At 44.7% G+C, this 14,252-nt stretch overlaps 1 protein-coding gene across 1 annotated transcript in view; it reads left to right on the top strand.

The window, feature by feature from the left end:
- Positions 1 to 203: 203 nt before the first annotated feature.
- The window catches only part of LOC132816243 (vasoactive intestinal polypeptide receptor-like), a 62,538-nt gene continuing 48,489 nt past the window's right edge, over positions 204 to 14,252 (top strand). The window contains exons 1-4 of the mRNA XM_060825739.1: positions 204 to 330; positions 1,636 to 1,739; positions 7,910 to 8,007; positions 12,880 to 13,012. Coding sequence (XP_060681722.1) covers positions 204 to 330; positions 1,636 to 1,739; positions 7,910 to 8,007; positions 12,880 to 13,012 — 462 coding nt within the window. The remainder of the gene's footprint in view (positions 331 to 1,635; positions 1,740 to 7,909; positions 8,008 to 12,879; positions 13,013 to 14,252) is intronic.

Genomic DNA, 14,252 nt, shown 5'->3' with positions numbered 1-14,252 from the left:
CACTATGGCTTTCCTCTGGTAGGTCATTCCCCCCCCCCCCCCCCCCCCCCCCCACCAGCGGTATCCAAAACAATATACTTAATGGTGAGGGGAATGGCCATAGTCGGTCTCCTTTATGTATGATTTTCAGTATCCATAGTTGTTTTTGTTATTTTTAAGGTCCATTGTATGAGACCTAGCCATTTTGATTCACTTTTGAGGATATGTACTACTATTTTGCAGGATGTCAAGGAATGTGGGACAACCTCACGTGCTGGCCATCTGCTCAGGTCGGGGAGGTTGTGGTGATGCCTTGTCCATTCCTGCCTGCACTTTTCCTGGACATCAAAGGTAACCAACCCAGAGTGAAGGCCAACATCCACTGATCTCCCTGTGTCTAACTTCTCAATGTACATTGATAAGTCAACGACATTGTCTTTAAGAAACAAGCCTCTCCTTAATAAGGCTCACTAGCAATTTTCCTCCACTACTGACAACCAAATAAAGCCCTTAGACTCTGTCAAGGAGAAAGGATTGCTGACAACCACAAATTGGTGAAAGTTGACATTGTGACGCATGCAATAGAAGGACCTGGTAAGCTATGACATCTGGATACTCCACTGGCACTGCCATTGGAGGGGCTGCTGGAAAATGTCTGCCTCCCCACTGGGGACACCTCAAAATGGAGGTCTTTTTCTATTTGCCTTTTTTAATTATTTGTTTAGGGCAAAATCGGGCCCTTTATTTTCTGTTTTTTCTCCCTCCAAGTCATGATTATACACTTTTTTTTAAAAAAAATTTTATATAGTAAGACGGAAAGAAAGACACTGTTGTGAATGGATTTTATCATTTATTTTGTTCGACCACCAAGAGAACACCTATGTGGCCAACTGTATGTTAAAGCCCCCATTCGGCTTTCAGCCTCCACAGCGGCCCCGCCTCTTAAAGAGGCTGCAAAGCTAATTGGTCCAGCAGAACCGTCCCACCATCCTTGACTGTGACCGTGTCGGCCATTTTAGAGGCTGCCACTGGGAAGTTTATCAATGCCTGTTCTGAAAAATCCCAGTCATTCAAACTATCAAGGGCAGGACAGTGTAAGTAGAGCTCTTTAACACTCTCCAGCCAATATCGTCCTTCAGCTGCTGTCATCATGGCAGATTATCCAATTGTTATCACATTCAATCTTGCTGAAATGCCAGACGTTGTCATTTCGCACATGTACAAGAGTGCTAATTTTTAAATGATCGTAACAATTTATACTGCAGGAGAAAAGGCTGCTGATTGGTTGCCAAAATGTTATCATTATCATATTGTTGCTTGAGACTTCTTGCTCTGTGCTGCAAAAATGGGATTATAATGGTTATTTTTGACTGGCACAGACAATGTGGGTCAAAGGCCCTTTTCTGTGTTGTAGACCACTGTGACTCTGTGCTCTCTACAATTTGAAGTTAATTAATTGGCACTGTCTGAGGCCATGTAAATGCATGTCTCCCTTCAAGTCCCCAGGCCGGATCCTTTTGTCTTATTCCTGATCCATGAAGTGCCTTGGGGATGTTTTCATACTCCAGTGAAGGCGCTATATGAATGTGAGTTATTGTGACACAACTCCGTTTCTGTCCTAAGATAATAAAAACATGCAAAACATTTGCCTTTCAGCCAATGTCAGCAGGAACTGCACGACGCAAGGTTGGGCCAGTCTCTCACTCCCCTATTTTCTGGCCTGTAGATACAACAACAACACCACTCCAACCGTGCAGAAGGTTTGTCAGCTTCCTGTTCCTGCTCTTCATTGCCCAGCTTACCAAGTAATTACAAATGGTAGCCTGAGAGGACAGGTATCCCATGGCAACAAGAAGGGTGTTTGGGGCATTGGGAAGGGGGGTGGGGGTGGGGGGGGGGCTGGTGGCGGTCCTGTCCTGGACTATCACTCCACTTAACAAATCAAATTAATTTGATTTTAAAAATTTGCAAACTAGGAATCCTTTCGAATTGACTCGCGTGAGACTGGGTTTTAATTTGATTCAACCGCCCTTGGCATTTTGGACTCCGTTTTGTGAAAAGGATAAAGAAACAGCAGAGAAGGATCCAAACAGATTTACAAGAGATGATATTTGAGGGGTCTTTCCACTGTTTTCCCGAGAAATGAGAGTGCAAGGTTAAAATTATGGAAGATTTTAATGGGGGCGTAGATTTAGAAAAGTTTCCCTCACTTCAGGAGGAGTGAAAAAACTGGAATTCTTCAATGTAGAATAGTCACGAGCTAATCCAATAGGAAAATCAGGTGAAATTTCTTTACCTCAAGAATGGTTAGAATACATGCTATCTCCAGAATCCTGCAGATAAGACTATAAGACATAGGAGCAGAAGCAGGCCATTCAGCCCATTGAGTCTACTCCACCATTCAATGAGATCATAGCTGATCTGATAATCCTCAACTGCACTTTCCTGCCTTTTTCCCCATAACCTTGATTCCCTTCCTGATTTAAAAATCTGTCTGAGCCTTGAATATACCCAACGACCCAACCTCAACACCCTCTGGGGTAAAGAATTCCACCGATTCAGTCCCCTCTGAGAGAAGAAATTCCTCCTTTCTGTCTTAAATGTGTGACACTGTCCTTCTGAGATTGCCCCCTCTGGTCCTAGACTCTCCCACAAGGAGAAACAACCTCACCACATCTACCCTGTCAAGTCCCCAAAGAATTTGTATATTCTGGTAAGGTCACCTCTCATTCTTTTAAACTCTAATCAGTACAGACTCAACCTCTCCTCAAAGGAAAGTTCCTACGTACCCAGAATCAAACCTTCTGTGGACCACCTCCAATGCCAGTGTAGATAAGGCACCAAAACAAGGGTGTTTTTCTGATTGGAGGTCAGTGACCAGTGGTATTCCGCAAGGATCAGAGCTGAGACCTCTATTATTTATGATTTTATATATATTATGATTTGGATGAAAAGTGTAGGTGGTCTGATTAGTAAGTCAGCAGTTAGCATGAAAATTGGTCATGAGGAAATTTGTCAAAGGATACAGCAGGATGTAGGTCAGTTGGAAGGTTGGGCAGAGATCTGACCGATGGAGTTTAATCTGAACAAGCATGGGGTGTTGCATTTTGGGAGGTCAAAGACAAGAGGAAAGTAAACCATAAATGGCAGGACCCTCAGGAACATTGCGTATACAGAGGGATCTTGGGATGCAAGCGCACAGTTTCCTGAGAGTGACAACACAAATGAAGAATAAAGTTTAAGGAAGCCATATAGCACACTTGCCTTCAACAGGTAGGGAATTGAGTATAAAAGTTGGCAAGTCATGTTGTAGTTGTTTCAGACTTTAGTTAGGCCACATTTGGAGCATTGTGTGCTGGTCCACACACTTTTGGAAGGACGCGAAGGCTCTGGACAAGATACAAAAGTGATTGACCAGGATGTTGCCTGGATTGGAGTGTATTGAGGAGATGTTGGACTAACTTGGATTGTTTTCAGGAGAAAGTGAGGACTGCAGATTCTGGAGATCAGAGTCAAGAGTGTGGTGCTGGAAAGGCACAGCAGGTCAAGCAGCATCCGAAGAGCAAGAGAATCGACATTTCGGGCAAGAGCCCTTCATCAGGATGAGCCTATTGATGAAGAGCTGTTGCCCGAAACATCGATTCTCCTGCTCCTCGGATGCTGCCTGACCTCCTGTGCTTTTCCAGCACCACACTCTCGACTTGGATTGTTTTCACTAGAGCATGAGGTAGGGAGGCGTGGGGGGTGACCTGATTAAACTGAGAAGCATGGACAGGGTGGATGGTCGAAATCTTTATCCATGGGTAGAAATGTCGAATGGTAGGGGACATACCTTTTTAAGGTGCGTGGGGGAGAAGGTTTAAAGGAGATGTTCGAGGCTAGTCTCTGGTGTAATGGGCTTGTGCTGAGACATTGAGTCTGTTGTCTCGAGTTCAGAATAATGCGAGGTGATCTCGGTGGGTTGCATCTTATCAGAAGCTAGCTATGTCTCCATGATGGTGAACCACCATCCCAAATTCACTTCACCCAGTGATGACCCGTCTATCACATCGTAGAACATTACACTGCAGTACAAACCCTTTGGCCCTCGATGTTGCGCTGACCTGTGAACTTCATCTGATGCCCATCTAACCTACACTGTTCCATTATTATCTATATATATATATTCAATGACCATTTAAATGCCCTTAATGTCAGCGAGTCTACTGCTGTTACAGCAAGTCGCTCCACGCTCCTACTACTGAGTGAAGAAACTACCCCTGATATCTGTCCTAAGCCTATCACCTCTCAATTTAAAGCTGTGTTCCCTAGTGTTAGCCTTCACCATCAGTGGAAAAAGGCTTTCACTGTCCAACCTATCTAACCCTCTGATTATCATACACATCTCAAATTTAAGTCACCTCTCAACCTTCTCTCCAATGAAATAAACCTCAAGTCCTTCAGCCTTTCCTCATAAGACCTTCCCTCCATACCAGGCAACATCCTAGTAAATCTCCTCTGAACCCTTTCCAAAGCTTCCACGTCCTTCCTATAATGCGGTGACCAGAACTGTACGCAATACTCCAGGTGCGGCCTTACCCATGTCTTGTACAGCTGAAGCATGACCTCATGGCTCCGAAACCCAATTCTCCTACCAATAAATGCCAGCACACCATATGCCCTCATGACCAGCCTATCAACCTGGGTGGCAACTTTCAGGGATGTTCGCGGGATTTCAGCAACACTGGTCATTGATTATAGTTACATGGAGGCACACATAGGGCCAGATGCAGTAAGGATGGCAGATTCCCTTCTTCCCTTTTAAAGGGAACCCTAAGAACACAAGTTGGGCCTTCAGCTTTATCTTAGCCACGATCTGTCCGATCTTAACGCACCTCCACCTTTACGCTTCTGGCTTAATGCTCTATCAGCAGCAGGAAGCAGGGGAGTGGTAAGAGGTAGAGGGAAACGTAGTCGGAGGTGGGGTGGGTTGAGGGGTTTGCTGGGGTGGGAGATTGAGGATGTGCTGGTGCTGTTCTGGCCCAGTAGTTGACCAACAAGAACACAGCTCCTACCACTGTAGGCTACATCATTGTCTCATTGTACTGAAGGAGACCACTTTGTAGGCCGCATCTTCACCAGGAAAGTCCCAAGGGAAACCAGCCATGTGCCCACATTACACAACTCCGTCAAACTCTTCAGATGTCATTATAGGTCCCTCGATATATGAAACAATGCTTGGGTCTTAATGCCTCTTTAAGGTGGCTGCCCGTTTTGCCTGACTATTGCACTCAACAAATTGTGCCACTGCCAAACAGGTGCACACACACACACACACACACTCCACTCTCCTTTCATGAGGTGACATAGTATGAGACAATCGCGAAAGTTAGTAAGGAAGCTAAAAAGAACGGCTGCTCCTTAAAGAAAAGACTGTTAATCAGTCCGTGAGTGACAAGAGAATAGAAATTCAAGGGCCATCACCAAATGAAGGGAGAGGTTAGAAAAAAAAAATTAGAAAGGTAGAGGATTGATAAGGTTCAAGATGTCTTGTTACAAATCACAGCTGAATCAAGATCCAAAATTGCCTCGCTTTTATTTCAAATAATGAGCATTTGAAATGGTTTAATTGGGCAAGGAAATTGTCAGCTCATTCAGAAAACCAGAGCAGAAACCAGGAGCTGAATGGGCACCTTCTATGCTGATCTTTCACTAAAGTGTAGAAAAGATTTATAAAGATGTTGCAGGGTTTGAGCTACAGGGAGGGGCTGAACAGGCTGGGGCTGTTTTCCCTGGAGCATTGGAGGCTGAGGGGTGACCCTGCAGAGGTTTACAAAATCATGAGGGGCATGGATAGGGTAAATACACAAGGTCTTTTTCCTGGGGTTGGGGAGTCCAGAACTAGAGGGCATAGGTTGAAGATGAGAAGGGAAAGATTTAAAACTGGCATAAGGGGCAACATTTTCATGCAGAGGATGGTACGTATATGGAATGAGCTGCCAGAGGAAGTCGTGGAGGCTGGTACAATGACAATATTTTAAAAGGCCATTTGGATTGATATGTGAATAGGAAGGTTTTCGGGGGGATATGGGTCAAATGCTGGCAAATGTGATTCGGTGTATTTAGGATCGGCATGGATGAGTTGGACTGAAATGTCTGTTTCTGTGCTGTTTGACTCAATTCGTGCTGTCAATCTGTTAGCTACTGCTCAAATTAAGAAGCACATTCTAAAAATCTTGAGGACTCATTCTCCTCACAGTAACCGGGGAGAGGGGGGATACAAACTGTGGAAATCCTACCTGACCAGCAAAACATTTTCGCAGGACAACAGTTATTTTTTTTAAAAAGTACTAGCAGCTGAAGTTTAGCGATCTTTTGCAGTGACGATCATTTGTGCAGCTCACTGGCAGCAATCATTTACACTCAAATGTCAAATTTATGTAAATTTTATATGCTGATAAGTGAGGTACACCGTGGAACAGCCGAGCTCTTTATCCAGGAAGTATTTTTATCTGGAATGCTCCCATGGCAAACTCACAGCTGTTAATGATTCAGTGATCCTGAATAATATTCCCTCTGTTTTAGTGATAGCGACAAGAGAATTGTACTGTGGAAACATTCTCGAGTGTTTTATCTGTGGTTACTGAATACCACTGCACCTAGGAACACCAGGTGGAGTTTTGCATATGAGGTCATGTTAAGGTGGCCAATCTTTCTAAAAATTAACATTTGCTGTGGGTGTGGAGTCACGTGTAAGCCAGGTTATTAGAGGTTTATAAAGTCACAGGGGCCCACAGAGAGTGAATAGCCAAGGTCTTTTCCCTGGGGTAGGGGACTCCAAAACTAGAGGGCATAGGTTTAAAGTGAGAGAGGGTAAAGATTTAAAAGGGACCCAAGGGGAAACTGTTTCCCACAGAGGGCGGTGCATGTATGGAATGAGCTGCCAGAGGAAGTGGTGGGGGCTGGTGCAATTGCAACATTTAAAAGGCATCTGGATGGGTATATGAATAGGAAGGGCTTAGGGGGATATGGGGCAAATGCTGGTAAATGGGAACAGATTCATTTAGGATATCTGGTCAACATGGACGAATTGGGGTCTGTTTCAGCACTATATGACTCTATGACCAGGTGAGGATGGCAGTTTCCTTCCCTCAAGGTCCTTAGCGGTCCAGATATCTCTTCTCCTGACAATCGATAGTGGTTTCATAGTCATTGGTAGACTCTTAATTTTAATTGAATGCTAATTCCCCCATCTGCCATGGCTGGATTTGAACCCAGAAACTCAGCTAATGTTCTGGAGACTCTGGTTCAAATCCCACCATGGAATTAAGGGTCTAATGGTGGCCATGAATCTATTGTCATTGTTGGGCAAAACCGAACTGGTTCACGAATGTCTCCTTAGGGATGGAAATCTCCCGTCCTTACCTGGTCTGGCCTACATGTGACTCCAGACCCATAGCAGTGTCGCTGATTCAACTGCCCTCTGGGCAATTAGGGATGGGCAATAAATGCTGGCCTAGCCAGTGACTCCACATTCAGTAGCTGAGCAAAAGAAACAGATGCGATTGGAGGAGGGTTTTGTCTTGGATAGAAGCAAGTGGGAAACTAAAATGATGGTCGACTCAAACCCATGATGGTTGTAAGTGTTTGGAATACCGTGCCCCCCCCCCCCCCTCCTCCACGCTCCTGATAGTTGGAGAGCTAGAGCTGGAGTATGGGGACTTTGGGGCTAGCAAAGACATGATGGCCCAAATGGCCTCCTTCTGGACTTTATGTTTTTAGTAGGTATCAATAATTCGGCCACATGTGTTTCGAGCTGCTAGTAGGAGGGTGGAATGTGAACCAGGTGACTTTGGGGAGGTGGGGCTTATGCTTAGCATCTTCTGCGTAAGTGCTCAGCAAAACCTGAGTCCCGCTTAATCACCTAAATACCTCTTTCTTACCCCCACAGAGGGATTTCTATCAAGCAGTGAAGACTGGTTACACCATCGGGCACAGTTTGTCCCTCTGTGCCCTGACAACTGCGATAATTATCCTTTGCATTTTCAGGTAGGACATCACAAGGGGACAAATAAGAGTTTGGCATAAGGTACTGGCATTCACTTGAAGGGCTATAGCAGAGATGATGGGCCAAATGGCCTCCTTTGGTGATCTTAATTTGAGTCTGCAAGGCTTTAGCAGGAATAGAGAGGTCCTACTACAGTCATTTGGGTTTTGGGGAGAGCACATCTGAAGGGGAGACAATGGTCGAGTGGTCTTACCGCTAGACCATTAATCAAGGATCTCAGTGTTGTGGGGTCCCGAGTTCAAATCCCACTGTGGCTGACGGGGCAATAAAAATTCCTGGGATTAAATCCCAGAAATAGTTGTCCATGAAAGAAAACTCATTTGGTTCATTAATGTTCTTTAGGGAAGGAAACTGACATCCTTATCTAGTGTGGTCTACATGTGACTCCAGACCTACAGTAACGTGGTTGACTCTTAACTGCCCTGTGGGCCAATAAATGCTGCCCAGCAAGCAACAGCCACATCCCATGAGTGAATACAAAGAAAAGTGCCGTTTTGGTTTTCACATTCAACAAAAGATATACATGCATTACTGAGACAACTCAATGAATTTGTCCCAGGGATGAGATTCTTAGCAAATTGCCTCTACATTCTCAAAAGTTATAGAAAAATGAGAGGCCGTATGAACCGTATGAAATCGTGATGGGGCTTCTCAGAGTCGATGCTGAGAGATTGTTTCTACTGTCTGGGGAATCGGGAAGGGTCAAGGGAGGGGCACTGTCTCTGGGTATGGGGCTGATCATTTAGGACTGAAGATGAGTTTCTACACTCAAGGGGTTGTGAACCTCTGAAATTCACTACCCCAGAGATTTGTGTATGCTTCATCATTTGAAGATGTTTAAAGCTAACATAGATAGATTCCTGGTCTCTCCAGGAACCAAGGGGCATGGGGAGGAAATACCAAAGTGGAGTTATAGCTGAAGGTCAGCCATGATGGTATTGAATGGGGGACTTGGCCCAAAAAACTGAATGATCTACTTCTCCTCCTCTTGCTTAAGGTGATATTTCCTTTCTTACTTGACCAGACACTTGGAAAAGGACATGAAGAGGAAAGGGTTTGGAGGGATATGGGTCAGGAACAGGCAGCTAGGACGAGTTTAGTTTGGCATGGGCTGATTAGACCAAAGTCAAAAATTGCGATGCTGGAAAATATAGCTCACCGGGCACATCCGAGGAGCAGGAGACTCGACACTCCTGCTCCTTGCATGCCGCCTGACCAGCTGTGCTTTTCCAGCACCACAATTGTTTTTGGCTGATCTCCAGCATCTGCAGGTCCTCACTTTCTCCTGATTAGACCAAAGGGTCTGTCCTATGCAGTTTGTCTCTATAACAGCATTAAGGATTTGATGGGCTGGGCAAGCACTTTGGGAATGTGTCAGGCTGGTGCAAGGTGCTATGTAAATACAAGTCTTTCTTTTCCGATGACGCCTGGGGATGAGGGGATAGAATAAGGGGAAACTTGGCTTCAATTTTAATCTTGAAACCTGTCCTTGTTCAGCCACTAAACAATAGCAACAAATAAAATTTGATTTCTCAACAAGGGCAGGACTTAGACAGTTAACGGTGGGGCCCTAGGGAGTGTTATTCAACACAGAGACCTTGGGGTATAAGTACATAGTTCTTAGAAAGTGGGGTCACAGATAGATAGACAGGGTAATGAAGGAGGTGTTTAGCACACTTACCTTCATTGCTCAGACCATTGAATTGGGATGTCATGTGGCAGTTGTACAGGACATTGGTGAGGCCTCTACTGTGGACAGATCTGATCACCCTGATATTGGAAGGATGTTATTAAATTAAAAAGGGTGCAGAAATGACTTACGGGGATGTTGCTGTGACTAAAGGATTTTAGTTACAAGGAGAGGCTGGATAGCCTGGGACTTTTCTCTCTGGAGCGTAGGAGGTTGAGGGGTGACCTTTATAGAGGTTGATCCAATCATGAGGGGTATGGATAAGATGAATAGCAAAGGATTTTTCCCTATGATTGGGGCTGTCAAAACCAGACAGCATAATTTTACAGTGAGGAGAAAGATTTAAAAGGGACCTGACTGGCAACATTTTCACATAGTGGTTCATATGTGGAATGAACTGCCAGAGGAAGTGGTCGATACAGGTACAGTTACAACATTTAAAAGACATTTGGACAAGTACATGAATCGGAAAGGTTTAGAGGGATATGGGCCAAATGCAGGGAAGTCGGACTAGTGTAGTTTGGGAAACTTGATCAACATGGACAGTTTGGATCGAAGGGTCTATTTTTTCGCTGTATGATTCTGACTTAATGAATCAGCATTCACTCCGATGACAAATAGAAATTCTCAGCATGCACTGAGGGGTACTACAGTTGGCTAAGGGTGAAGATTGTTAGAGTGGTTAATAGTGAAGAAGTTGGTTGTAGGTTTCAGGAAGATATAGATGGGTTGGTCAGATGGTATTTAATCCTGATAGGTGCGAGGTGAGGAACTTCGAAGAAACTACAAGATGAAGGAATATTTAATAAATGGCAGAATGTTGGGTAGCTCAGAGGAACAGAAAGATCTTGGGGTAATTATTCACAGATCAATGAAGTTGGCAGAACACATGAATAGAATAGCGAAGAAGGTATATGGGGCATTTGCTTTCATCAGTCGTGGCATAGCGTATAAGAACAAGAAGGTAATGTTGGCGTTGTACAAAGCATTGGTGTACTGGAGTACTGTGTGCTGTTCTGGTCATCACACTATAGGAGGGATGTGATAGCACTAGAGGGGGTTATTTGGCCTCTCTAAGATATATTGCCATTTATATGCTACACATGATAATGGAATGTGGAACTTTGGCAATAGTCCGCAGAATGCACAGTTTAAGAGGATTGGAATTGAAACAGTGGGACACTAATGGGTGGGGGAATGAGAGAATGGTGACATCTGGGTCAGAAAGTGTTCTGGATCAGATAGTACCCCCAGGGTGTAGCCTGGGATGGAGAAAGTGAGCTATAGGAAGACATTTAGATAGGTTTGGATTGTTTTCTTTGGAGCAGAGAAGGCTGAGGGAGACATGATTGATGTCTAAGATTGAGGGGTATGGACTGGGTGAATAGAGAGCAGCTATTCCCTTCATTGAGGGACCAAACGCAAGAGGGCAATGTATAAATATGCAGGAAATTCAGAGAGGATTTGGGAAAATGCAGGTGGTGGGAATCTGGAAAGCATAGCCTGGAAAGGTAGTGGTGGCTGGAAACTTGACAACCTTTTAAAATATATTTGGATGAATACTTCAAATATCATAACATTCAAGGATATGGGACAAGTGCAGGAAATTAGAATTCATGCACCTTCAGTGGTAGTCATGTCTGAGCAGACGCAATAGTGTTGAATGGTGGACCAGGCTCGATGGACTGAATGGTTTACTTCTATGACTGGACTGTGACTATGGCCAAATCTATGACTGAGTCTGTAACTAAGAGGGAGTGGGGAAATAAAGGAAAACATTAGGTTTGGAGCTGACCACTTTGAATAAGGACACTGACAGCCTAGACCATCACTTGTGTCCCAGTAAAATATCCACATGACTAATTGTTGTGTGGATTCAATGATGTGGGTGGGGTGTCACCCATCCACTGTAGAGATGAGGAGATCACTTCAGGAGGACAATCGGTCCCTCCACCAGGGGCGATATTTCGGAGTGGTATGACACCCCTCTGGAGTAGCTGGGATTTGAATCCAGATCTCCTGTCCCAGCGAACAGGAATATGACCAGTCCACCATGAGAGTATGAGAGGCTTTCAGACAGGGGCACCTCCATCATCCTCTGACTGGTAACCGCGGGAGCCAATCGCTGCTCTTGAGAAAAATGGGCGAGGCTTTCATGTTTTACTTGGAGACAGAGATTTTGAATTTGGGAAGTTGGAAATCCATTTGGCTCGATGTGAGGCACAGTGTGTAACAGCCACTTGTTGGGATATTGCTTGTTCCAAGTTCTCCCTGAAAATCAGCATCATTACCACCCGACACAGAATTATATCAAATTGCATTGGATTCTTCATGGCATTAGAAGGGGCCACTCCATCCCACTGCCCCATCCCTCTGTCCTAATTTTGATTTACTTCTTTAAATCTCTGCTCTGCCTCCTTTACAGCAAACTGGTCTTCGACTGCTTAGCCTTGTTGCTAAAAGTCCTCAGCCCTGGGCAAAACCCTTCTCAGATATATTGCCGTTTATATGCTACACGTGATCAAGGGATGTGGACCTTTGGCAATAGGCTACAGAACGCACAGTTTAAGAGGATTGGAATTGAAACAGTGGGGCGTTAATTTAGATTAGATTCCCTACAGTGTGGAAACAGGCCCTTTGGCCCAACACGTCCACACCGACCCTCCGAAGAGTAATCCATCCAGACCCATTCCCCTATCCCATATTTACCCTTGGCTATTGTACCTAACACTATGGGCAGTTTAGCATGGCCAATTCACCTGACACGTACGCCTTTGGATTGTGGGAGGAAACCAGAGCACCCGGAGGAAACCCATGCAGACACAGGAAGAATGTGCAAACTCCACACACAGTCGCCTGAGGCAGGAATTGAACCTAGGTCCCTGGTGCTGTGAGGCAGCAGTGCTAACCACTGAGCCACTGTGCCGCCCCTGGGTGAGAGAATGAGATAATGGCAACGGCTGGGTCAGAAAGTGTTCTGGATCAGCTAGTACCACAATTCAACCATTGAGAGGTAGAGGACAACAGGATCCATCAATGTGTTGACAGTAGTACAGTTATCTACCATCATTACCTCTTCTGGTAATGAGTTTTGTTATTCTTTAATTATCTCCTCAATCTTGGGCCATTTATGTCACCGTCACTGTTAATTTTTCTTCTGCAGGAAGTTGCACTGTACACGGAATTACATCCACATGAATTTATTTATGTCCTTCATCCTGAGAGCCATCGCTGTCTTTATCAAAGACCTTGTCTTGTTCGAAGTTGAAGAAACAGATCGTTGCTTTACGGCCTTGGTAAGTCAAGAGTAGCCAAACTCTCTCATTCACTGGCAAAGCGAACGTTTATTCCTCATCCCTAATTACATAGAACAGTTCAGCACAGTGCTGGCCCTTCGGCCTTCAGTGTTGTGCTACTATCCTACTCTAAGATCAGACTAACTTACATGTCCTTCATTGTACTATCTTCCATGTGCCTATCCAAGAGTTGCTTAAATGTCCCTAATGTATCTGACTCGACTACCACCATTGGCAGTGCATTCCATGCACCCATCTCTGACATCTCTCCTAAACCTTCCTCCAATTACCTTAACATAATGCCTCCTCATGATATAGATTTCTGCCTTGGGGGAAAAAAGTCTCTGGTTATCCACTCTATTATACCTCTATCAAGTTGACCTCTCAAATTGGCCTTTAGGACGTGGTGGTGACTCAGACAGTTCATGACTTTAAGATTGACCCACAATGCCCTTAGGGAGAGAGTAACCCAGCAACACTGAAGGAACGGCAATATATTTCCAAGTCAGGATGGTGACTAACTTGGAGAGGAACATGCAATTGGTGGTGTTCCCATGCATCTCCTGCCTTTGTTCTTCTAAGTGGCAGAGGTCATGAGTTTGGAAAGTGCTATCTAAGGAGACACGATGATTTTCTGCCATGCATCTTGTAGCTGGTAAACACTGCTGCTACTGAGTGCCAGTGGTGGAGGGAGTTGATGTTTGCGGATGTGATACTAATCAAGTGGGCTGCTTTGTCCTGGATGGTGTCAAGCTTCTTGAGTGGTGTTGGGGCTATACCCAAGTGAAGAGTATTCCATTGCCCTCCTGACTTGTGCCTTGTAGATGGTGGACAGGGTTTAGAGTTAATTGCTGCAGTGTTCCCAGCCTCTGACCTGCTCTTTTAGCCACTGTGTTTATGTGACAAGTTTAGTTGAGTTTCTAGTCAGTGGTAACCCCCCAGGATTATTGGGGGGGGGGGGCTTCCATGATGGTAAGACTATTGAATGTCAGTGGGAGATATCATTGATTGGCATTTGTGTGGCACTAATGTTAGCTGCCACTTATTATCCCAAGCCTGGATGTTGTCCTGGTCTTAATAGACAAAGACACTCACCACTTCAGTATTAGACTAATCATAAATAATACTTGTCATCAAAGCCAATTTACCACGTGTTTAAAAACAAAAAGGTCTTATGGATGGTCCCCTGATTTAAACTACTTTCAAGGTATGAATACCCTGAAATGACAGTGTTACCGCG

Source organism: Hemiscyllium ocellatum, chromosome 5 (assembly GCF_020745735.1).
Source record: "Hemiscyllium ocellatum isolate sHemOce1 chromosome 5, sHemOce1.pat.X.cur, whole genome shotgun sequence".
NCBI lineage: Eukaryota > Metazoa > Chordata > Chondrichthyes > Orectolobiformes > Hemiscylliidae > Hemiscyllium > Hemiscyllium ocellatum.
This window is presented reverse-complemented; position numbering and strand designations above follow the sequence as displayed.